At 54.6% G+C, this 24,771-nt stretch overlaps 1 protein-coding gene across 3 annotated transcripts in view; it reads right to left on the bottom strand.

The window, feature by feature from the left end:
• The window catches only part of RGS12 (regulator of G protein signaling 12), a 101,298-nt gene that overhangs the window by 45,328 nt on the left and 31,199 nt on the right, over positions 1–24,771 (bottom strand). For all 3 annotated transcript variants that reach the window (XM_059379982.1, XM_059379990.1, XM_059379998.1), the window contains exons 3-4: positions 22,805–22,921; positions 484–505 (exon numbers count right to left, since the gene is read on the bottom strand). In XM_059379982.1, the coding sequence (XP_059235965.1) occupies positions 484–505; positions 22,805–22,921 (139 nt within the window). The remainder of the gene's footprint in view (positions 1–483; positions 506–22,804; positions 22,922–24,771) is intronic.

Genomic DNA, 24,771 nt, shown 5'->3' with positions numbered 1-24,771 from the left:
ACATGCGACACTACTTAGAGGCAGGAAGGAGGCTTCCTTTCATTCTTACCTCTTACCTCCTCCTCTTACCCTGGGGCCTCAAATCACTCGCTGGGCCCTTCCATAGCACCTGAGTCTCACCCAAGTTTCCAGAATTGCTCAAATTCGGCCAGAGCTTTGCAATCTTCTCCTGCTGGTTAGCAAGCCAGCATGTTTGGACTCGTCAGGACAGGTGTGGGATGGGACATGCTGCCGCCGAGGCCGGCTCGGGGCTGGGCTCCTAACATGTCTCTGCAGTGAACGGCTTCCAGAACTCGCATCCCTGCCCGCTGGGAGCCACGGCAGAAGCTCCCCCCACCTCAGCCCCGACAGCAACCCTCCCACAGGGGACGGGGAGAGGCAAGGCAAACATCTCTTCTGGGTCAACCAATGGCAAACACACTTCCACAATTTGAACACTTCATTAAAAATAATAAAAAATAGACATCAGAAATTGGGACTTACCACCATCAGATACAGTTGCAGACTGAAAGAAAAGAGAGAGAGACATGAGTTAATGAAGCCTCATGACAAGTCGGGAAGCAGTAGGTCCGTCATGCGAGTGCAGTGGGCCCCAACTCCAGGGAAGGGCTCCGGAGGACACGCGGGCACCTCTGTACGCCGAGTGCCGTGCTCCCACTTCCTGAGCGAACCCCGCCCAAGCCGGGCGGGCCAGGGACCCAGGGCTCTGCGCGAGTCATCACCACTTTCATGGGAAGAGAACAAATCCCAGCATGTTTGACACCATTAGAACACCTCAGGGAAGGCAGGCTCAGGAGCCCACTGCAGTGCAGGCAGCATGTGGGGTACATGGGGTACTGAGGACACAGGCCCCCCGCACACTGTACTCAGGCCCACCCTGCGCCAGGCTGCTCAATTGCCTCCACCTGTGTGGGGATCCAGGCCCCATCGCAGGGTGCTGGGGACAGGTGCAGGGGAGAGTCCCTCGGGGGTCAGCCCGAAGCCCGCCTGCCAGTAGGGAGCCTGGACAGGGTGGGAGTGAAGCAGGGAAGGGCGGTTGCCTCAAAGGCACCAGGGCAAGAAGGAACAAGTTGTGCAAGAGGAGAACAGGCCAGCAAGCAGTGGGAGGCCACGAGGGAGGACCGGGGAGGACAGACAGAGGGACTAATAAAAGGCCCATCTGAGGAAGATGACTGCAAGACGCCGCACAGGCCGCGGGGCCAGTGGTGGGGAGGGGAGGGGCGGCTAAGGAAGGAGAGGACCTGGGTGCACAGACACAGGAGGCTGGAAAGAGCCAACGAGAGAAGGACACAGGAGCCTGCAGGGATAGCTTGCCACCTCGCTGGGCGTCCTGGCACCACAGCTCCCCAGGATGATGTGAGGACCGATCCCCAAGGGCACATGTGCTGAGATACGGGCTCTGGGGCCTCCCCAAGTTGCCCTCCGGTCATCACCATGCACACAACCAATCCTAGCAGCTACACATTTCCCGGTGGTGACCAAAGCCCCCCAGGGCTCAGTTGTGGCCACAGAATCCCTGGCACTCTGGCCTGGAGAAAGACCCATGTCCTTTCTGTGGAGGCAGATGACACCAGAGTGCACGACATGAGGACGGTCTGCCCAAAGGCCCGGCTGACAGACCATTCCTAACACCAGGCCCCCCTAAACCTCGCCTCCCAGTCTACTTGGAAGATGGGGGACCCTCTCGCATTTGGAGCCCCTCACCTTGTGGGACTTAAACCTGCAAGGCTAGAGGCCTGACTAAGGGATGACCTTCTGCCCCAGGGAAAGGGCCTGTGCTCCAACAGGCCTGTGCTCTGACAGTTTTGGGATCGGGGCTCCTCGTGATTTCAAACCATCCTGAGTCCAGGGGGCAGAACTGCTCTAAAACTGACCCCTGGCACTTTATCAAGCTGTTCCCAACAGCAAACACACACACTGGTGCGTGTCCAGTCTTCACACTTCCATCTTGCCAGACAGGCAGCCAAGTGTGGACCGCAGCCAGCCAGCACCAGGCCATCAGCCCTCAACCACTGGGGGTCTAAACTTCCCTCTGGAAGCACAGGGTAGTCTCCTTCCCAGGCTGACGAGTGCTGTGTGGGAAGCTGTCCCTCCCGTCCTCACAGTAAATCACCCACAGTCACGTTATAAACTCAGTAGCATTAAAGGCACAGTATTCCCTCGAGATTATGCGAAGAAAATCCACAAGGCCACACACAGAATCAGAAATACTGTCAATAATAACATCTGAGAAATTAATCATGAAATGCAAACTTCACCAATCAGAAGGCCATGGTCAACATCGTGTCGCAATGATGGTGAAAACAACATTCTCAGATGTCAGCAGACGGAACAAATGCACTAAAAATCTCTCTACGCCCACCCCCAAAATGAACCAAAACCACGATCCAGGACAGAGGCGTGTCCCTGAAGCCGAAAGAGATGGGAAAAGGTGGGGGTGAAAGGGAGGTGCCGTGGAGGGGCAGCGGGGAAGCCACGCGGATGGGGCAGGAAGGGGCTGGGCCGGGGGTCAGGTGCAGAGCGTGAGCCACATGCCCCGGGGCTCTTGGACAAAGATGCCCAGCTCCCTAATCCTTCTGGGAGGAAAGCAGCCCATTGGAGGCCTAGCTGGAGTTCCAAAAGTGAGCCCGCCCAAACGTGAGCTCACAATTCAAACTGGACCCCCCCCCCCCCACCCCACCGCCCCGGGACCCAAGAGAAAAGCCCACCAGGAGAAAAGAGCCAGCAGAAAGGACAAGAGACCCTTGCACACTGGAAAGTTCTGATGGAGAATGCCCCTGAGCTCTGAACTCATCAGTGGAAGCTGGAACCTACACAAGAGGAGATGAGGGGGCCTCCGGGAAACACAGTCCTCCACGAGGTGTCTGATAGTGAAGGATGCTGAGATCAGACGCTGGGGAAAGGGGTGAGCCCGGGGGAGGCTGTGGAGGAGAGTCTGGGATCTGGAAGACAGCCCTGAGAATGGTCACTCTTGTGGCCAGTCAGAGACCAGAAGGGCCGGCAGCAAACAGGGGAGGAGTGGCACAAGGCCCAGACACAGGCCAGCGGACTCTTTCAGAAAGGACAGCTGGGGCTGTCCTTTGCAGGGGCAAGAGCTCACTGCCCACAGACCATTCCCAGGACGCCCCAAGCACGTCCTCCGGAAGAGGAGCTCCAGCATTCTGGGTGCCTCCGCTGTTCACCATGTTCCAAGAGGCACTCAAGATCTCTAAGCCATAGCCTCAAATGTGCCTTCCCTTCCCTTGCCCCAGTTTGGGAAGCTGAGCCCAAAGAGCACCTCCCAAACTTAAAATGCTAAGGAATGTTCGGGGCTCCTGGGGGGGGCGTGGTCGGTTCAATTCCAACTTTGAGTTTCAGCTCAGGTCGTGATCTCCGGGTTGTGAGATCAAGCCTTGCATTGGGCTCCGTGCTCAGCCGGGAGTCTGCTGGAGATCCTCTCTCCCCCTCTGCCTCTGCCCTCCCCCCAAATCAATCAATCAATCTTTAAAGTGCCAAGGAAAGTTCTAGGCATCTGGAAAGCTGAGGGTTAATGGGCTCTTTGTGCTAAGGCTCTTCCCAGAGAGGCCAGTCAGGGCTCAGAGGTCACAGATGTCCCCCTATAACCCCACATCTTCTCAAGCTCACATGAGGACTGCTCCTAGCACACCGACCACAGTGTGAGAGGGGTCATGAGGAAGCTAGACTTCTGGCCTCACTCATGGCTACCACCTTCTGCTCTGGACCTGCTACCCTAGTGATGCTCATAGGCCAGCTGGAGTTCTAGGGAGACATGCTTCAGTATAACCCAGACACAGGGAGCCTGGGGAGCTCAGTCGGTTGAGTCACCTCTTGGCTTGGGTCATGATCTCGGGGTCCTGGGATTGAGGCCCGCATCAGGCTCCCTGCTCCCTGCCCCTCTCCCAAATAAATACATGAAATCTTTGGGGGGGAAAATATATATATATATATATAAAATCCAGACAAAAAACCACTGTCCTCTACAAGTTCACATATTTTTGGAGAAACGGATGATGCTTTTCCTAACTAGCTTACTTAATCTGCAAGTAACTAATGTATAATTACTAGGAACCAGAACCTGATTCCTCTGTTTACTGTCCCATATTTACTGTCCTTTACAGGCGCACAGAGGCGGATGTCAGCTGATATCTGCTCAGCACCCCAGCTCCCTGGCCCCTGAGATGGACATGGGAGCAGGCTGAGCAGCACCGATCAGGGGCTGTTGCTCCAAGAGGAGGCCTAAAGAGATGATGTGGTCCCCCCCAACCAGCAGGGGCTGGCAGAGCAGGGCCGGGAGGCTTCCTGCGGGGAGCATGGGGTTGGGGGGTGCATAGCGGGCTGTACTGCAGCCAGTGTTTGGTGCTCAGCGAGGAGTGGGGAGGAGGCGCAGACAGACAACCTGACAACAACGGGGAGGTGGAAATGAGGGGGAACCCCCAAATCATTTCTGTTTGCCTCAGGATCGATGACATGCCTGGTTCTGACCCCAGTTACCCTTTTAAAGCCTGGTCTGTAATTTTTTTTTAGCACAGCCCAGCTGATGGGAGGGCGTGGTCCAAAATGGCAAAGCTTCGGAACCCTCCCCCCAACCCCGATACTTGCCACAGAGCATCCCCCGGGGGCAGGCCCACTGCTCAGCATGACTTAAAGTCGGGCATTCCCAAGGTCTCAGCACAGGGAGACCACAGGACTACTACACACATCGTTACAAATTACAACTTAATGCCCCTGATGTTTATGTTGATGTCCAGGACAATCTGGATCACAACTCGTTTTCATCAGTCTATACTCGTGGGCTCTTTCTGTAGTCCGTATGTGCAAGTTACACTTACAAAAGCCGCAGAACTGCAAAAACAAGCCGCCAGTGACAAAGGTCCCAGTAAGTGATCATCTCCCTCTGCTTACCATAACGAAACAGCTCGAGAGTGTTCTAGAACATATGCTTGCAGGACTGGAATTTACACTGACATAACATATTTGTTTGAAAGAAACTTACAAAGTATGGTAGATACGCAATTTAAGTTCAAACCATCTCCATTCCTCAGGTCAGCCTCTTAAACTGGACAGTTCAGTGGTAATCAGACTTGTTCCCAGCAGGAACCCTGGACACATTCTGTGGATATTTTACTTTGAATTAACAGTGTGAAAGTTTCCAATCATTAATATGAAGGAAAGTATATGAGAAGCTAGCATTTCTCAATGCTGGACCTGTCTGTAATACTAGACAAGGGCATGGATTAAGCTAGATCCTCACCAAATTACTTGGCATATAGTCGTATATAATACCAATTTTCAATTTTGAGACACTGACAGAATTTCCTACCTTGGACATACAAAGTATTAATCAGCCCCATCTGAGTCCTAAATAAAAGACTAAAGGCTGGACGTTGCCCAAATGTATCAAACGTTCTGAATACAAAAAGAATAGAAATAACACAAATGATGAAAAAGCCTTAATACATGTTTACGTGACTTTTTAAAAACTTCATCATTGGGGCACTGGGGAGCTCAGTCGGTTAAGCATCTGTCTTTGTCTCCAGTCATGATCCCAGGGTCCTGGGATAGAGCCCTGGGTTGAGCTCCCTGCCCTGCGGGGAGCCTGCTTCTCCCTCTGCCTGCAGCTCCCCTTGCTTGTGTGCTCTCTCGTTCTGTCTCCCTCTCTCTCAAATAAATAAAATCGTAAAAAAAAAAAAAAAAAAAACCACACTTGATTGTTTAAGTTTTAGATGATTCCTCACTGGACTGAATGCGGAAGAGTGGGCCCATGTAGGGCCTGTTGCGGGGGCTGTAACCTGACTTGGGCTCCGCGGGCCCAGGGGACTTCACGCCCAACCATGACCCCCAAAGGAGTTACAAAATCAATTCAAAGGCCATGAGCCACATTTGTCAACCATGAAGTAAGATGAATAGAAAAACGTGCAAGGAAAATACCAAGTACTTTCCGGGATCCGTGCTGTGTGTGTCACGTGTGCAAGGTCCTGACATAACCCCTGTCTCCTCCTGCCGAGTGTAGTTCCAGGACTCTGAGGACCCAGCCCTTCCCGTGCCCTCACCCCCATTCTCCACTCCCCCCTGCGGTCTCACCTGGCTGGTCCACCCACCTGGCTATGGCATCAACTGTGCCTTCTCAGGGAAGCCTTACTTGCCAGGCCCCTGAGGTGGGCCCACCACAGCCTTGATGTCTGCCCTTGCTGGTCAGCTCCCAGGTCCCTCAGTGGCGGGGCACAGGAGTGACCCCCATAGACCTCCCAGAGGCCGTCCCCACACTGGGCTGCCAGTGATCTATCCCAGCCCCGGCTCTCTCCATGTTCACGCACATGAGTCACAAGCACAGGCACACTCCACACAACCACTTTCCAGCAGGCCCAGCTAAAGAGACACCTGGAGGGAAGGCTCCCGTGGAGGCAGGGAAGGGGCATATATTTCTAAGGTCCAAACTAGGATGTGCACAATAAAGGATTTCCGTGATCCGGGAAATAGGGAGGACATGGGGCAAATGACACAGGATGAAGGCACTCTGGGTGTGTCCAGTGCCGCGTGATGTGGGCCAGGGGGGACCCATCAGAGCACAGCACACCACACTGGGTGCAGCCCGAGGGGGAGAGGGGACGGGGCAATAGAGGGCCTTGGGTCAGATGTGGGCAGAGCCCAAGCTCAGAATCGAACCCAGGCTTCTCTCCCTAAAGCATGCGTGCGTGTCTGCACCTGCCTCCCAAAGACCTCTTCATCCTTCAGTAAAATCAGAAGAGACCCAAGCAGCCCAAACCTACGATGGATGACAGCATTTCCCCAAGAACGTAAGAGTGAGTGTTCCTGGCACACCCTTAGGGAAGCCTGAGATGACACACTTTGCAAACATCCTGGTGAGTGGCACACGGGCTCCACACTAATGCGAGGAACTCGGTGTGTACATCCGACTTCACCCCCAAATCCTCTGACCTTGACATAAAGACTGCCAATCCCATTTCCTCACCAGCTGGCCCAACTCAAGAAGGACACGAGGTGGGAAGAGGCAGAAGGTCTGGAATGACACCCACAACTTCACATCCCAGTAAGACAGCAGTGAGCGCTGGGACGTCCCTTCCTGGGATGCTCCACTGAGTCTCGCTGTGAGACAGACCCTGTCGCGGAGGAGCTCCTGCAGGAATGGGACATGCAGAGACATGCAGGGGGCCGGAATCCAAGCTCCACTCTTGTGTGAAGTGCAAGCCCAACCCCAGGGATATGCTTTCTCATAAAGGCCAAGACGTGTCAGTGGTTTGCTTCCCCTCGTCAATGCCTCTGCACACGTGTGTGCAGGGAAAGGGGGGGGCGCACTGCAACAAAGCCGTCTCCACAGCCCCCAGACCGGGCAGCCCCGCGCACAGGTGCTTCTGCTGGGTGTCGGAGATGAATCCAAAAATGTCAGATCGCTGCTGCCTGGGCAAGTCAGGCGCCATGGGAGAGAGCACAGCACAGAGAAGGGCACGCAAAGGCATCCCCATGGGGTGTCGCGGGAGACTGGCTAATGCAGGGCGGAGTGAGCAGTGCCCAGGGCTGCAGGCAAGAGAGCAAGGTGGGGGCGAGGAAAGAAGAACACAGGGACAGATTTGGAGGGCTGAGTCCATGGGCCTGTGGACACGGAGGGCTCAAGGGAAGGCCTGACTGAGGGGCAGGGGAGATGGAGGGAGAAGCCCAAGTCCGACTTGGCCACTGTTTCCCACCCGCCTCCGGCACATCCAGAGGGAGCTGGGAATGGATATGGTCTGGAGTCAGGAGTCCCCAGGATAGAAGCAGGCTGAGAAGGGCAGTCTCAAAGTGATAGCACCTGGAGGAGAGAAGCCAGGGAGGGGGCCTGAGGGAACGGGGGGCCCCCAGGAAAGCTGCTCCAATGCCAGGGCACCCAGACATCCTGTGGTTTTAGGAAATCTGGCCTTTCTTTCCTGGGGGGATGACACACACTGACAGCCAAGTCATTCGGGGGTGGAGGGCAAGTGAAAGAAAGGATGAAAAGATGAAAGGGTGAAAGCACAGTGTGCCAGACGCCCCTTGGGGAGTCAGGGAGAAAGAAGCCCCCATGCCGGTCGCACCACAGGACTGGGGGAGCAGAAGACAGGACCGGCAAATACCATGGAGGGAGAGCGGCCAGCACCAGGGCGCCTGCTTCTCACTGAAGGAAAGGGGCAGATGTGCAGACAGAAACTGAAATCTTCCACAAACAGACTGGGGGGTCTTCTTATACAGACAGCCAGGAGCAGAGCCTCCAACAGGGAGAGCAGAATGTGTCTGCAAGCAGTGCATTCTGTGGGATGAGCGTGGCCGCCCCCAGCAGACCCGAGGCCCCTCCCCCAGTGGGTTTAGGGCCAAAAGCGATCTGGGGCCAAGTACGCAGACTGACGGACCGCCAGCCGCACAGGGCCAGCCCACTGGACACAGGCCCACGACCCTCCACCCCAGCTCTGCTCGGCACTGGAGCAGTACCGGGAGTGGGACAGGCCGACAGGGGAGATGAGCAGTGCAGAGAAGTCCATTCATCTGAGCTAAAAAAAAAAAAAAAGAGAGAAACTCAGCCGAATGCAAAAGAATTCTGTGCAACCCACCCTGCTCCTCCCAGAGGTTCGGAACCGCCGGGCAGGAGGCGCGTTGGCCTACAGAAGGGCACGCCTGACATACTTGCTCCCAACCCATGGCCAGCTGGGCTGCTTGGCAGCCCACACGGCCTGACCCTGGGGACACCTAACCCGGCTCTCAGCTTCCCCATCCCCCAGCCCCCAAGGGCCTGTGACTGGAGCTGGACTGTGTGGCCGGCTCTGCCTTCTTCCCCACCCAGCCTGCGCCTCCCCGGAGGACAAGCTCGGCTGGGCCTCTGCCAGCAGGGTCTGCCGTTTACGGGGTACTGGCCTGGTGGGCACCCAACCAGGATGGTGGGAGGCAGGGTGGGGGCCGTGCACCCCCAGTCCTGGCCCCCCACAAGTGCCACAGCAGCTGCGGGTCGAGAGGTACATACAGGACGCTTGCTGCCACTTTCTTCTTGTGACAATCACAGTCCTTTCAGGCTGTGGGTTTGGTGTCCCTCCCCACCACCACAGCACCTCAGCCCCTCTGGGCTGACACCGTCCCATGTGGCTGGAGGGCCACGACTGCTTTGTTTGGACAAAGGGGTGCATATGCGTGTTTCCAGTCTACTTCCGCTCAACTTCACATCTTAAAAGATGGAGAAACTGGTCTGTTCATCAGGCCAGTGAGAGCCTCTCACTGTTTCTGGCGCGGCAGCCACGGCTCTCCTTTGTGCTCCCCAGGACGACTGTGGGAAAGGAAAGCATCCCTACCAAGATGGAAAGGCTCTCCAGCTTCAGATAAAAGACGCTTGCAAGACACGCAGCCTTTCTTGCTGAACAGTGTCCGCTGAGCACACACACACACCACAGACGGCCACCTAGCCAACTGGGGCCCCCCCACTTCCCCACCACCAAGCCAAGACTCCGAGGGAGAAGCACTTGGCTCCCGATGGCAGAGCTGGCGAGGTGTGGACCCAGCCTTCCCACATGGGCCCCCAATCTTACTCCCCCTTGCACCATGTGTCCGCGGGGTTAGCCCCCCATGAGGACCGTCTTTCTGCCCACTTTCCCACGCCCCACCCCACCCCCCGCAGCACCTACCACTCACCCCATGACCTTCTGGTACCACCTGGACCCCAGAGGGGAGTGAGCTGCTCATGGACAGCCACTTACTAATAAAACGCTGCCACCAGATCTGCACACCCCCATGCCAACAACCTATTTGCGAATTCGAGCATTTGCAAAAAATTCAAAAGGGATCCAAATCATTTATACAGTCAAGTGCAAACAGATTTTTAGTGACCTTTTTTTGTTGACTCAGAATAAAAACCCACATCTTCTAAAACTTGCCTTTATATACCACTGAACTAAAAATGCAACCCACACTTATGTACAAATAACTAGCTGGCTAATTGGTCCACGAAGGACACGATATATCCAAAATTCACTCTTCCGTCCAGGACGAGGAGTGGGGCAAACGGGAACGTGAGGCAGCCAGAGGTGGGTACACCCAAGCCCGTAAACATCAAAGGCGCCTCTCCACCCTCTAGAGTAAGCGTTAGTAGTCCCTGGGTTTTGCAAACTACATCCTGAATATTTTTAAAATACATTAAAATATGCACACCCTGTGTCAGGATCATTCGTGACCTCTCCATCTAATCTATTCCTATTTTCCATGTAAAGGAAAGGGGGCAGTTCCTTCCCCCTGCACCTCACACCCAAACCTGTTCCTTCTAACTGGAAACCAGAGGTTCCAGTTCGACACCAGGAAAATACCAAGATGAAACCACTCTCAGAAAAGAACAGATTTAATATTGGTATCCTATCATTCGTGACACTCTCCCGTAAATAATTTCTTTTTACCTTTATGGAAACATAACACAGCTGCAAGAGGAAAATAAACATTCTTTTTAAAATCTCAAACCTTTTTTAAAGACGTTTCATAGTAACTTCAACTTCATATAAAAGCTCGGAGAATGATCCCTATGCCGGGAATCCTCCGTGTGTGTGTACAGAGCAGCATCAACTTGTTACATTTTACAATATTAGATATAAAACAGTGATTTAAAGACTATGATAGATTTTTGTCATCCGTTGAAATTTAACACTTCAACACAATGAGCTCACTCATCTTTCAAATCTATTCACATTACGATGGTTAAGGACGAAAAAGGCACAGATGCTCTCTGGAGGGCTAACCCACGAGGCAAGCCGCTGCTGGGAGTCAGGGAGGCTGGGCTGGTGCCCCCCCAACCAGCTGCTGCCAACCCTCCCTCCCGGCCCAGTCTTGCTCCGGGGGGCTCCGCGATGCAGACATCAGTAGGGTTTTCAAAGCCAACACCTAAAATCCCCCATTCACTGAACGGTTTAAAATCAAAGCAGTCACAGAGCTGCCAAGCTTCCTTATAGAAAATCTGTTCAATGACAAGAGACAGCTGGAAGATCTTACCTGCTGCTCATTTAGCAAGTGCGCTTCCTTTGACAGCCCTTTCCCCAAATTCATCTTAAGACGGGAACACCTCCGCCCCACACCGGTCGAGCCAATCTACCCTACACCGGTCCCTGCGGCAGCGTGCCCGTGCACGTCAGGGAAGTTTAAAGACATTTCAGCTGAAGTTCCATTCCGCTCCCTCCGTAACCCATGGCAACAGGACACTGCAGGAAGCTGTGGTTTGCCTGGGATTCAGACTCTATCTCAATTGTCTCATGTACCAAAAAAAAAAAAAAAAAAAAAAGCCGTTTACATAAGTCACGCTGTGAGATCATTTTTCAAGTATTTTCTCTACCGAATCGGAAGACTAGAACTTCAGTTGATGGGGTAACACTCTGTCGGCACAGCAGCTGCACAGAATTGGTTTCTCTAGCGGCGTGGCGCAGTTCACAGCCTTAATCACAGCTGCTGATGAGTCTATTAAAAGCCTCCATATGCACGAGTCTCTGTGATGCCAACCTGCGCATTCGGCCGGGTTCCTACAACTCGTCTCACGCGTCTGTGTCCTACGATCTGCCTCGTCTGCCTTCCACAGGCTGCGAGTGAAGGAACCACGGCAGATCCCAGTGGACAGAGGACGAAGAAATGGGAAACTGAGTCTAGAACCTAGGTGTCATAGCAAAACGGCCTGTTGACTTGCTGGAGACCCAGGGGCAGACCGCTCTTCCCAAAGGGCTTCTTTGCACCACGTGGTACGTGTCAGGGTCCCATCTTCATGGGCTCCAGGGCTCAGCACCCCCTCCCCCACCATGGAGGATTAGGAGGCTGCAGACCTCAGGGAGCATCCTGCCCCAGGCTGCAAAAGGCAATGCCCACAGGCTCAAGGGGCTGGGAGAGTGGCCCTTGGGTTAGGAGTCGGGCCCTCAGCTGACCGCCCTGACCATGCCAACTTTTGCTTTTCTGTGGGAGAAACATGAGCATTCCCAGAGTAAGCACTCAGCGAGGGGAGTCCGCGAAACAGAGCATGGGATCTGCCTGAGAGGTGAAAATCTTACAAAACACAGGCATGAGCTCACGCTGCCTCAGACTGCTTTTCTCAAGATCCACCTGCAACCAAAGTATGAACTGACATCAAGTCAAGAGCGAGGAAGGGGCAGAAGCCATCATGACCATCCACACCGCCACCCCTGAGTGCAGGAAACGCTGGGAGGGGACCAAGCAAGAAGAGGGCCAGGAGGGGGAGCACTGCCCAGGGCTGTGGGACAGGCTGGGGGATGGGGGAAGGCTGCACAGAGGGCTAGGACCCGCTGGGAGAGGTGGGGGAGAGCGGTGAGAGAGGATGGGAGCAGCAGCCTACAGCACGCCCACCCCCCCACCCAGAGGTGGGCAGGGATGCACCAGGCAGCCCCGCCTCCCTCCTGCCCCCTGCGCTCCAGGTAGGCCAGGGCATAATGAAACAAGCCTCAGCCCAGAGAGCGCCTTCCAGCCCTCCGGGGTGTCCGGGCTTCCGTGGATGACCCGCCAGGCCTGGATGGGCCTAGAGCCACCGCCTTTGCTAGGGCCTCAACTTTAAGTTCCATGCCCCCCCCCCCATTTTCCAGGATTCGTCTTTCTCCAACAGGACAGTTGGCAGTATGAAGGAAAGTGGGGGCCGCCACTTACAGACAGGTTCCCCGGAGCACACGAACAAGTCCCCTTTTTGGGGAATAAACCAAGTCTGGCAGAGGAAGCACACAAGCCCAGCTCCTACCCCCGGGGCGGTGGCGAGAGAGGGAAGCGGTGCGCAGGGTGCTATGTGGTACTGACCACAGACTGGCAAGGCTGAGACAGGATCTGGCCAGGCCCAGCAGGCAAACGAACGGGACACACGTCACCCTCCCTTCCCCAATCCTGACACTCCTCCCCTCCAACTTCACCCTCCAACACGCATGCACACACCTTCCGAGGACACACTCTGGCAGTTTTCTTGGGTGGTGACTCTGTGACACTAGTTATTTTCCCTCCCTATATGCGACAGGCCTGTACTAATTTGTAGGTTTGGGGAGGGGACAGTGGGCCTCCAGCCCTGAAGGCCTGCCAGACCCTGGAAGACACCAGGGACCAGGGACAGAACCAGACTGCATGGTAGGTACCCAAGGGACCTCTGGCTGGGACCCTGAGAAAACCCGGCCCCCAGGCGCTGGGCTGTCCACACTATCACCCAGGACCCAAGCTTGTTTTTATTTTAATCACTTCAGACAGAAATGCCCACATCCCAGCAGAGGAAGTACAAGTTCATCTCGTCTGTGTGGTCTGTCACGTGTGGCCCGAACAGCAGCCTGCCCCTACCCAGCTCCACATGCGGGGTCTCTCAGAATCTCTGTGTCCCCTGGGGGCTTTCTGTGTCTCCCCTCCGACTGTCCACCTGCCCTTCTCTGCTGACTGCAGGGCAAGGAGAGGGAAGAGATGGCGCAAGAATCTGGCGACAGACCCCCTCAGCTGGATGGCAACCTCAGCTCCCGGAGCCTGGCTCACCTGCAGAGGAGGGAGGGACTCCCAGGCCATCCACATGTCCCAGAGTCCCAGCACTTGCTGAGGGCAAGTGTCCAGGACACCAGACACACTCACTGTCCCACCCTCCCTATTCGGATGGGTATGCCGGCTCAGGGCCAGGTAAGGACTGAACTCAGACCTGGGCCCACAAAGACCAGCCCCTAATAAAACCAGGTGTGGGTCTGGGTGCAAGCAAAGTCTGGCAGGGGTGGCAGTGTGTTGTGGTAGGCACTGCAGGGCACAGAGCTGCACAGAGGGGGAGTGGGGAGAGTGCCGGCTTGGCTGGGGGTCCTTGCCTCCCCTCCCCCCAGACCCAGGCAGGTCAGGCTTGCCTGACCAGTGAGCTACCTAGCCGCTAAGCTAGGGGCCTTCAATGGGGAGCTACGGCCCAGAAAGCAAGACAACAGGAAACAGGTACCAAGCACCTAGGGCTGCAAAACAGGGCCAGAGAGAGCCCAGAGGCCCTTTCTTTGTTCCCTCCTCCCCACACCCGCCCAGGGCTCAGTCCTGAGCTGGGAAGCGTAAGCACCTGGGAGTGGCAGCAGAGGCCCTGTGGGGACAGGGTCAGAGCAGCTCTGGGAGCAAGTGAGGGGAGAGTGTTCTGGCCAGAGCACACAGATGAGAGGGGAGCAGACATTCCAGCGGGAACACAGGCACGCTGGGCAGACAGGACACTCTGCAGCCACCTAGAAAATCCTGCTGAGAGCCCCTCCTGTATTCTGGCAGGAGCCCTCCCAGTAGCCTCCCACCTCCCCAGGCACCTCTCATGGGTTCCTGCTCACTGCCCCATGCCAGTCTGGGGAGGAGGAGGAGTACCTTCCCCTTAATGCCCTGGACCCGTAAGGACTACCCAGGTCTTCTGGAAAACACACACTCTACTCAAGGTTCCAGCGTGGCAGAGGGAGATAATCTGAGGATCAGCCCCTCAAGTGCAGGCATACCCCACCCCCAGGTCTGGACAGGTTGGAAGGAAATGCATGACCTCAGCGCCCTCTGCTGTCCAGCCCCCAAACTGCCAGTCCCTGCAGACCACACCTGGGCGGTCTCCCCTGCAAACTTCCTCTGGGCACAGCGCTCTAGATCCCCATGCATAGGGAGGACCCAGTGGGGGCGCAGAACCAGAGAGAGCCAGAAGGAGCAATGGGGAGCTCCCCATGGGATGCTGGTTAGAGCCAGAGACGTTCAAGGGGCAGCAGGACCTGTGGGCCGGGCACTCCCCAGAGGGCCCTCTGGAAAGGGAGCAGAACGGCCAGGTCCTCTCCCCCTCCCAGGGCCAAAGCCAGCTCAGCAATGTGGCTTTAACTGGAGGGCAGCAAGCTTGCTCTGAGGAGGGCCAGAGAGCAAACACTTCCAGGTCTGTGGGCCACAGTCATACCACCCAGCTGGGCCTCTATGACAACAGCACAGCCTATGAATGGAGAGACCGTGTGCCAATAAAGCTTTATTTGAAAGACAAGCCTCTGGCCTGTGGGCCACTGTGTGCAGACTCTGGCCCTTGCCACCACCTCTCTGCCCAGCCCCAGATCCCCTGGCTCTCTGGGCTCTCCCAGCGGCTTCTCTCCCACCCTACCTGTTCTCCAGTCTGGTGGGTGGTGGTGGCCCCTGGTCATTTAAAAACTTCACAGCTTCCGTTGAGCCTCCGGACGCCCCAGGAGCTCCTAAAGGCAGGGAACGCCTCTGGTGAGCTTGAGCAGTGGCTTCCAGCTGCCGCGGGCAAGGTTTGGGCCCTGTCCCTCCCTGTCCCTCCTGCTTTGCCCCTGCTCTGCCCGAGGACCTTCCACACACAGCTGTATGGACCCAGGCCTTGGACACATAGCCCCGAGTTTCTCCACATTCAACACAAACATCACCGTCTCCCTCGGCTCCTTGTTGTCCACTTACTCTAAAGCCTCCCTTATATTTAGCAACTCTGGTCACAAACCTATTCCGGTCCCCCCCGCCACCTCCCAACCACAAACATACCATGGCCTGCCATGCCTCCTTCCAGGATGTCCCCAGCACCAGAGGCCTCCCACTGTGTCCCCAGGTCCAGGGACCTTTGTGCAACCTAGGGACACTCGACCCCCTCTCTGGGCCCTGGCCAAGCGCGGGCACCCCCCAGCTCAGTCCAAGAGCCTTCCTGCCACAACTGTACCACATCAGAGGCACCGAAGGTCCCAGGGCCACCTCCTCCCCATTCCCTTTTGCCCGGGGGGCTCACGGGCCATTTCCAACCCCCACCCGTGACAGCTGTCACTCCCCCTTTCCAAGAGTGTCTGCTTACCCCACACACATGCCAGTCACGCATGCAGTCTCACACATGCTGCACCATGGAGGACTTCCTGGTGCGTTGGTCCAAACAACTAAGGCAAGAAGCCCCCACTGGTCTGCACTCGTGCACCCCCACCCCTGCTCCCCACTGCACCTGCTCCCCGCTCTGCGCAGGGACCACCGGGGACCAGTCCAGCTGCACACACAGTGAACTGCTTCTTTCTCCCCGTGGCCAGCAGCCTACCACGGCGACACTGGGGACACTGGGTGGAGGACCTCTAGAGACTTGGGCCTCCTGTGCTGGTCTCGGGGCATGGCTCCCTCATAAGCCTGTGTGTTCAGTTCAGCACCCCAGCCCCTGGGGCCCCTCTTCTGGGCTCTCGGCACCTTTGGACCCTCTCACAAACATCAAGACCATGGCTCATGCCCCAATCTCTGCCTGACTAAACACCTATGGGGCAGAGATGCCCCGCGGTCCACGCTGGGCCCACAGAGCTGGTCACATTCTTCCTGACCGGTCTCTCGGGTCACTCCCTCCCAGGTGACCATCTGCCAAAGTCATGACCAAAATGGGCACCTTTTGAAAACACACAAGATCTCACCTCTGACATGTCTACAGCAACTGTCTCCTCCCCTGACCCCCCTCCCCAAGGCCCTTCCCCAGTTCCCGCCATCTGTCAGCAGCTCGTCTCCTGCTGAGGGCAGGCCCCTTCATCCCCCCCACTCCATACATCCTGTCCCCTCTGTCCCATCTTCTTCCTCCCTTGGGCTCACCTGCAGAACCCCAGCTGGTGACCACTGTCCACCCCAGCAGTCAGCAGGGCTGTAAGGCTCAGGCCAAGCATGTTTTCTGGAAGCTGGACTACAAACCCAGAAAGAAGCCCCTGATGAGAACATGTGGTTCAAAGATACATCACGAAGGGCCACCCATGTAGCCCCGCCCAGGCCATAAGGAATGGCCATGTGCCAGCCCCTCTCCGTGGTTCTACACCCAACACACAGTCATGGGCCGCAGATCAGTCTGGCCTCTCTACTCATGTACAGAAATGGAATCCTTGGTGTCTGCCTTCTTTCTGGGACATTCACCAGCACTCCCAGAGCAGCCATGGGGCATCCGAGACATGAAGACATCACAGCTTTCCCGTCCTTCCCATGGCCAGGGGGACAGGCAGGCTGCTTCTGCTCCGGCACCCGTTTCTTTCTTTTTCCCATGTGCATGTCTCCTTATTCCAGCACCACCAACTGAAAAGAGCACACTCGGTCCTGCTCTGCACATGTATGCCTGCGCTGGGTAGTCTATTTCTGGGCATGCTCTTCTAGTCCACTGTCTGTCTTTCCCTCCATATACCAACACTTACACAGTCCTGAACTGCTCTCACTTTGTAATGAGTTTTGGCAGCAAACAGCGGAAGTCCTCCTACTTACTCTTCTTCAAGAATATCCTGGCTACTCTTGGCCCTTTGCATTTCTATGCCAAGTTTAAAATCATCTTCTTAAGTTTGACAAAACACCTGTTGGGATTTTGATTAAAATTGCATTAAATCTACATGCTATTTTCTAAGTGTACCCACAGTTGACTATAGTATATGGACAGAATATCTAGCACTTTGCCAAGCATTCATTAATGTTAATAATGATTCCATTGATTCTTTTAGATTTTTGATGTCCTAATCATATGATGTGAGAATAAGAACATTTTCATCTTTCCTTTGTGGTTTTAAAATTTTTACTGTTTTTACTTTCTTCATATGCTAAGACTGGCGATAAACATTTGAACAGAACAGTAAGAGCGTATGTCTTCCTCTTGCTCGGGACCTCAGGGGAAAAACTTACATATGCTGCTTTTTGGGGTTTTTATATCATTGTCAGATTAAGGAAGTTCTATTTAAATCCTGTTTTGTTAAGTTTTGTTTTGTTTTCTTTGGTTTTGTTTTTACCACGAATGGATACTGGCTTTTCCCAAATGCTTTTCCTGTGTCTGCTGCAATGATAGACAATTCTACTTTCCTCTGTTAATGTGGCCCATTATACTGATTTTCAGGTGTGGAAAAAAATCACATCCCTGGAATGAACGTAACCTGCTGGGCTGTGTTTCTGTCAAGGGCGTGGCGTCCTTCCACCTCTGCTAACCACTGGACAGCCCCGCCCCACCCCGCCCCTCTCCTCTTGGGTCCTCATCAGCTTTGGGGGCCAAGGTTTTGGAGGCCTCATCCAACGAATTGGGAAGGAAGCCCACCTTCAGGGATTCCCTTGCTGGTTCAGTCTGTTCATTCTCTGTTTCATTAATTCCTTCTGCCTCCCTCCCTGCCCAGCCTCCAGTTCCTCTGGGTGGGTCTCACTGCTCTCTCTCTCTCTAGCCTCAAGACGACCTTCCACGTTCTGTCCCCTCTGGTGCCTGCACCATAGCACCATGAGCACCCACTCCAGGCACCGGGGCAGCTGTGCACCACAGTTCAGATGCACACATTTCAGCATCATCGCTTGACTCCGCAGTGATTCTCCTTTCAACTACGGAGCTCATGGTGGAACACATACTCACGGGTGTGCGAGCACCGCAGGAGTCCAGCCGGCCTGGCTATGGCAGTGGACAGACCCTATAAAGAGACCTCCACAGCTGCCGAGACTCGCTTTATGGTCCAGCACGTAGCCAACATTCCTACACGCTCCACGAGGGAGTGGGGAGAACGTGCCCATCAGGGACAGTCCCGCGTGGGGTACCGAAGGCCAAGCTAGGAGTCTTGCTATTGGGATCCCCTCTCTTCCAGACCTTTTCCTGCTCAATCCGCCAGTCACAGAGCAGGAAGTGTTAAAAATCTCCTGCTACATCCGTTAGTCCACTTCTCCTGCTTCTCTCTCTTTTAGCTTCAGATACGTTGAGACTAAGCTACTCAATGCATGAATCTGAATGAACCAGATTTAGACTGTAACCTTTTGGGCATCTTGGGGGGCTCAGATAGTTGAGTGTCTGCATTCGGCTTGGGTCATGATCTCTGGGTCCTGGGATCGAGCCCCATGTCAGGCTCCCATCTCACTGGGAAGTCTGCTTCTGCCTCTCCCCCTGCTTGCACGCATGCCTCACCCCCTCAAATGAATGAGTGAAGTCTTTAAAAAAAAAAAAAAAAACAGAATGTAACTTCTTACTGCTCTTATTGTTGTGAAAGCTCCCTTTTTACCTTTAGGAAGGCTTCTTGCCTAAAAGCCAACTCTGACAACAGAGCTATGCCACCGTTCTTCCTTTTTTCTAGATTTTATTTATTTGAGGGAGGGAGGAGGGGCAGAGGCAGAGGCAGAGGGAAAAGTAGACCCCCGTTGAGGAGGGAACCCAATGCGGGACTCGATCTCAGGACCCCAGGATCCTGATGTGAGCCGAAGGCAGACACCTGACCAATTACGGCCCCAGATGCCCTGCCATGTTCTTCTGATTGGCATGGCACGGTGACTCCTTTCCCATTCTTCTGTTCACTTTCTGTACCCTCCAGTTTGACACGCATCTCTAGTAAGAGTATAATCAGATTTTTCATGCGGGCTGACCATTTTTTCTTTTTCCTTGACCATTTTTCTTTTTAATTAGAATACTGAATTCATTTAAAATCGCTATCCTGGGCACCTCGTTTTATTCAGTCACCATTCATTTGATTGACCCACACATTCACCATGTTATATGGCCCTCCTCGCTCCTCCTCACTGTCCCCCAGCTTAAGTAGCTCTCTGTCTGACTCTACCTCCAGGGAACCCGACCCCAGGTGCTGGTGTCCCAGGGGCCTCAGGGAGTGGACTAGAGACCAGACTCATGCGGAGGGGCCAGGCTGGTGGTGGTCGAGGGGATGTAGAGGCCTCTAGCAGGAGCAACATGGAGAGAATGTTCTAAGACGCCCAGGATGATTAAGCACCAAATGAAGGTTGATGTGAACGCCAGTGCCTCTGGGGAGGGGACCGGACAAGGGAGTGAAGGCCAAGAGTCTGGGGACAGTCCCAGAGGATGCCTAGGACACCTGCTGAAGAGGAACAAAGGGAAGGACAGACAGACAATGTGCTCCAGGAGTTGCCCTCGGAAAGAGGCTCACCAGTGACAAGCGTTCATGAAAGTTACATGTAGCATCTACATTTTCAAATCCTCAGACAGGGAAAAAAATAGCAAAGATTTGATCTTATGTCTCTAAGGTACCAGTTTAACAAAAGTGAGAGGTCCCAGATGTGGCAAAAGACCACAGCATGCAGCCCGGCATGGCCAGGAAAATGCTATTGATCCCACACCTCAGTCTCCCCACCTGTACCACAGAGACCATGTCAAGTTCCTTGTGGAGCTGGTCTGAAGGTCAGAGAGAAAAGATACAAGTGGCCGGCCTGCCCTTGATCAAGAGCACAGGGACATCTGGGTGGCTCAGTTGGTTAAGCAGCTGCCTTCGGCTCAGGTCATGATCCCAGGGTCCTGGGATCGAGTCCCACATTGGGCTCCTTGCTCCGCAGGGAGCCTGCTTCTCCCTCTGACTCTGCCTTCCACTCTGTCTGCCTGTGCTCGCTCTCGCTCCGCACTCTCTCTCTGACAATAAATAAATAAAATCTTTAGAAAAAAAAAAAAAGGAGCACAGACCACAGCACCCATGCAGGTGGCATGGCGTGAGAAGCCCCAGCACTTCCTCGTGGGCGAGGAGATATGAGCAAAAAGCATGCGGCTGCGGAGGCCAGGACCACATCAGGGACATGGAGGTCAGACCACAGGCTGCCACCACGAGCCTGGCTGACGCGACCTCGTCACCTCACGGAAGCTCAGACCCCTTCCACGCCCCTTCCAGAAACATGCAGAGAAGACACCTGGCAAGCCGCCTAACCTGAGAAGGTAGGCTCCGTCGAGAACCCCCCCTTCCAGTGGCAGCAGCACTGCTCGGGGGGTCCCAGCCAGCAGGTCCGGCCTCGCCCGAGCACAAGTGTGGCATGCGCCTCTGCTTCTTCCACGAGAGCGTGGGTGCTGAGCATTACTAACCAGAACTGCCCCCTACTCACCACGAGACCACCGGCGAGAGACCCCACAACCAGCCCAGCTCCAGCTTCCAGGCCCACGCTCCGACTCTGACACCCCACCCCCACCCACATCCAGCCCAGAAAACGAGATACTTTCAACGGCCCCTTCCAGCTCGAACAGTCAATGATTGCAGTTTTGCATGAAAACACAAATTACCCTGCTATTTTAAGCAAGAAACAACCAAAGTTGGTTTGTTTCAGTTTAAGAAACAAATTCAGGCTGTAAGAAATTACCTTATGTAGTTAGTTTTTAAAACAGAACCAAACAGATATTTGCACAACTGTGTTCGCAGCAGGGTTCTCCACGGCAGACAAAAGGTGGAAGCAACCTAGGCGTCCGCTGTCAGATGGAAAGATGGACACAACGTGGCTTACCCATACAATGAACGAAATGGACGTTCTGACATGTGCTACACTGTGGATGAACTTGGACAACACTGTGCCCGGTGAGATAAGCCAGATCCTATCTGATTGCCCTTATACGAGGGACCTGGGGTCGTCAAAACCAGAGACAAAAAGTGTGGCAGTGGGCACTGGGGAATGGAGGCAGGGGATGAGGAATCTGTGCCCCATGGGGACAGTTTCCGTGTTGCAAGAGGAAGAGTGCTGGGGACGGAGGGTGGGGAATGGCCGCACAACAACATGGCTGTGTGTACCACCACGGAGCTGGGCACTAACAGCAGGAACTTTGTGCTGCAACAGTTTACTGTAATTAAATATATGTGTAATAAATGACACCGTAAACAAAGGTGGAAATAAGCCATAAAGATTTTTTAAAACATTTATTTGACAAAGGACCCATATTCAGATTAATATATAAAGAAATACTATAAAATCTTTTTTAAAAACAGAAAAAGAATATGAATACGCCGCTAATTTCGAACAGTGCCAGAGAGCCCACAGTGGGCCACTCAGCCTAGCTCGTCATCAGCAAAATGCAAAGTAAACCAAGGTGCCCTTCCACTGGAATGGAAAATTCAAGTCTGACGGCACCAGGTGCCAGAGAGGAGGGGTGACCAGAGCCTGCGTGGGAGTGGCCATGGCCAATGGCATCTAGCCACCTATTACCCAGCCCTCCATGGCCAGGCCCCCCCCACAACCTCCACACGGGCTCAAGGGGCCCTTGCGAGAGCGTGTACCCAGGCTCAAACACAGAGGAGAGGGTTTCCTGCTTCCCACTGGCTGTCCACGGGCAGCAGATTGGGGGGACCCCAGCACACTGACAGCAGGATACTGTGTTTCAACCAGCACACCAGACCGAGGCCATGAGGGTTCGCCTGGAAAGTGCCAGGCAGCATGTGCAAGGGGGCAGGGTAAGACTCCGTGTCAAGTACTAGAACACACACTGATCCCCGGGAGGATCGGGTGCTGCCAAGGAAGGATTCGGGGGAGAAGGGAGGGTTATCAGGCAGGGCACAGGGTTGTCGGGGTAGTGAAACCTGCATGTGACATTACACGCCTGTCCACAGCCGGCAAATGCACGGCCCAGAGAGTGGCTGCTCATACATACTGCGAGCCTAACAAGGACGCCTCCACACTGGCCTGTCTGTGTCCCATGGCCTACACCCATGCGAGCCAGGAGCGCGGGGGCTCTGTGCCTTCCGCTGCACCCTTCTGTGGACCTACAGCTGCTCTCAAAGTCAAGACCGCTCACTTTTGTAAGGACTCTGGATAAAAGCAAGCAACTCGATCTGTGAATCAACACCTGATCTTTGAAGAAGGAGCCATGAGAGGCCCTTCCCCAGGATTCCCATGAGGGGTGAGATCAGCTCGCATCTGTAAGGCCTTTACAGCCCCGCTGGCCACACGGAAGACAGCGTGAAGCCCCCCATGTGCTCTGCAGACACTTGAGGGGCCAGAAAAGGCCCAGACATGCGGTCAAAGCCTGCCTACCCACAGATCAGTTACCAGGGGAGAGGGAGGGAAGGGGAGAAGGATCGGGGTGGGATTCAGGAAGATTCAGATGTATCTGCACGACTGATGTTCACTTCAACATAAAAAGTCTGATGAAGGAAAGAGAAAAACTGAAATCACATACCTCAAGGTCATCAAGGGAGCGCGTGATACTAAATCTCTTGGATCTTCCAAACGATCTCCGGGCAGAGGTGCGTTGAGAAGTCTGAGTGAGTCCGATGGCCCGCCCAAATTTTGAGCCCTAAACACAAAGAAAAAACAAATCACATTATCTTCCTGGAAAGAGATGCTGAGCTCCGCCAGGTGCACTACCCTGGAGAGAAGAGGGCGCCAGGGAGCACAGGAGGGCAAGACTGGCACGTTGCCCGGGGTCAATGTCATGCTCTGCAAGTGTCACCACAATAAAAATCCAAAGTTGAAAACAAAAGTCACCGCAGGACGTCTACATATTTGCCCCACCACTGAAGCGCTGCAGCCTGAGGACAACCCCAGCCTCACACCCCATTACCGCCCCATAAGCACACGCAGGGGTCCCCCCCCCCCCCCCAGCCTCCAGAGGCTGCTGCCAAGAGCAAATGAAAAAAACATGAGGATATTTGGGGAAAAATAAACTGTGTGGGGAGAGAAACAACTATTAATGTAGAGATTATGCTTTTACATCATTTTATAGGCATTTTTGGAAACTAAGGACTCCTTAGACATTCAGCTGGTGTCTGAAGACCAAACCGATTCAGGTGCATGAAATCACAGGCCATTAAAACATCTTGTTCTTTCTCTGGGAAATGACCAGAATTAATTCCCTGTCATTATGCTGGACACTTCCCCAAATGCGATTTGGGTCCAACAAATAAGGCAGCACATTTTAAATATAAAAAGCATCACAGCTGAAAATCTCTGATTTCCTGGGTACTTGAAATCCCAAGTGACCCATTTCAGACAGAAAGGAAGTTTCCATGTTTTCTAAAGACTGTGAGGCTCTCCAACTGCTGTCAGCTTTCCTCCTACCTAAGACCCTAGGGCACCCCAGGCTTGCGCCCCTGCCTGGGAGAGCTTGGCGGGCTGGGTCTCAACACCCCATGAGCCTCACACACACCCTTGATGCCACCATCCCTCTTTGTTGCCAGGGAGGCACCTGTGCCCAGGCCACGAGGTTGCCTGGGGGAAGAACGCACCCCCAGGACTGCCGTCCCCCGACCTACCCGACATGGACTCTGGGTGCCCTCAGCAACGTGACAGCCTTCCCTTCACCCACCCTTCTTCCCCGCCGCCCCCGCCCAGGACCTCAGGCTACAGGGGCCTCCAAGGGAGGACAGTCCTCACCCACTGACCACAGCCTCCTGCTTCCTCCCAGCCTCCCCCGGCTTCCTCGCACCCACTGCTGCCCCCCGCAACCCCGCCTTTGTACTCACACCCAGAACCTGACTTCTCACCTCTGCCCCACCAGCCACTCGGCCTGAACCAAAGCAACAAGCACATAATTTTTAGTCCCTCGACTTTTATTAAGAAGGAATGTAGGTGCCAAGAGCACCTGCCTTGGTTTTCTCAGCGCCACGGGGCTCTTGGCAGTTGCTTCCCGAGCCGGACCTGGGGCAGCTCTCCAGACTCCCAATGCATCCATCAGCCCTCCTGAGGGGCTACCCAGAGATGGCCCCAGGGTAGCTGCGGGCTCCTTGAACACTTCACACTCTGGAGGAAACCAGAGGCCCCTGGAGGCTAGGAGGCAGACCACAAGCCCAGCACCAGGCAGAAGACATGCCAGGACAGCTAGAAGGGACCAGGCTGACAGGAGTGGAGATGAGGCTGAACGCAGCAGGGGGATGCATGGGCAAGGCCGTGCTGAAAACCAGTAGGGGATCTGAGCAAAGTCAGCTGACCTAGTGGACAAGCTGAGAGAAAGGCAACCTGTGTGCAGCTGTGAGCAGAAAGAACCCAACGGAGCAAAGGCCAGAAGCAGGGACAGCAAAGGGGTCTGTCTGGGGAGGGAGGGAAGAGGGAGGGAAAGAGAGCAGGAGAGGGAGGGAAGGGGAAAGGGGAGAGGGAGGGAAAGGGAGCGGAGAAAGACAGAGGAAGGAACTGTCTCAGGAACAGGAA

The sequence above is a fragment of the Mustela nigripes genome, chromosome 1, assembly GCF_022355385.1.
Source record: "Mustela nigripes isolate SB6536 chromosome 1, MUSNIG.SB6536, whole genome shotgun sequence".
NCBI lineage: Eukaryota > Metazoa > Chordata > Mammalia > Carnivora > Mustelidae > Mustela > Mustela nigripes.
This window is presented reverse-complemented; position numbering and strand designations above follow the sequence as displayed.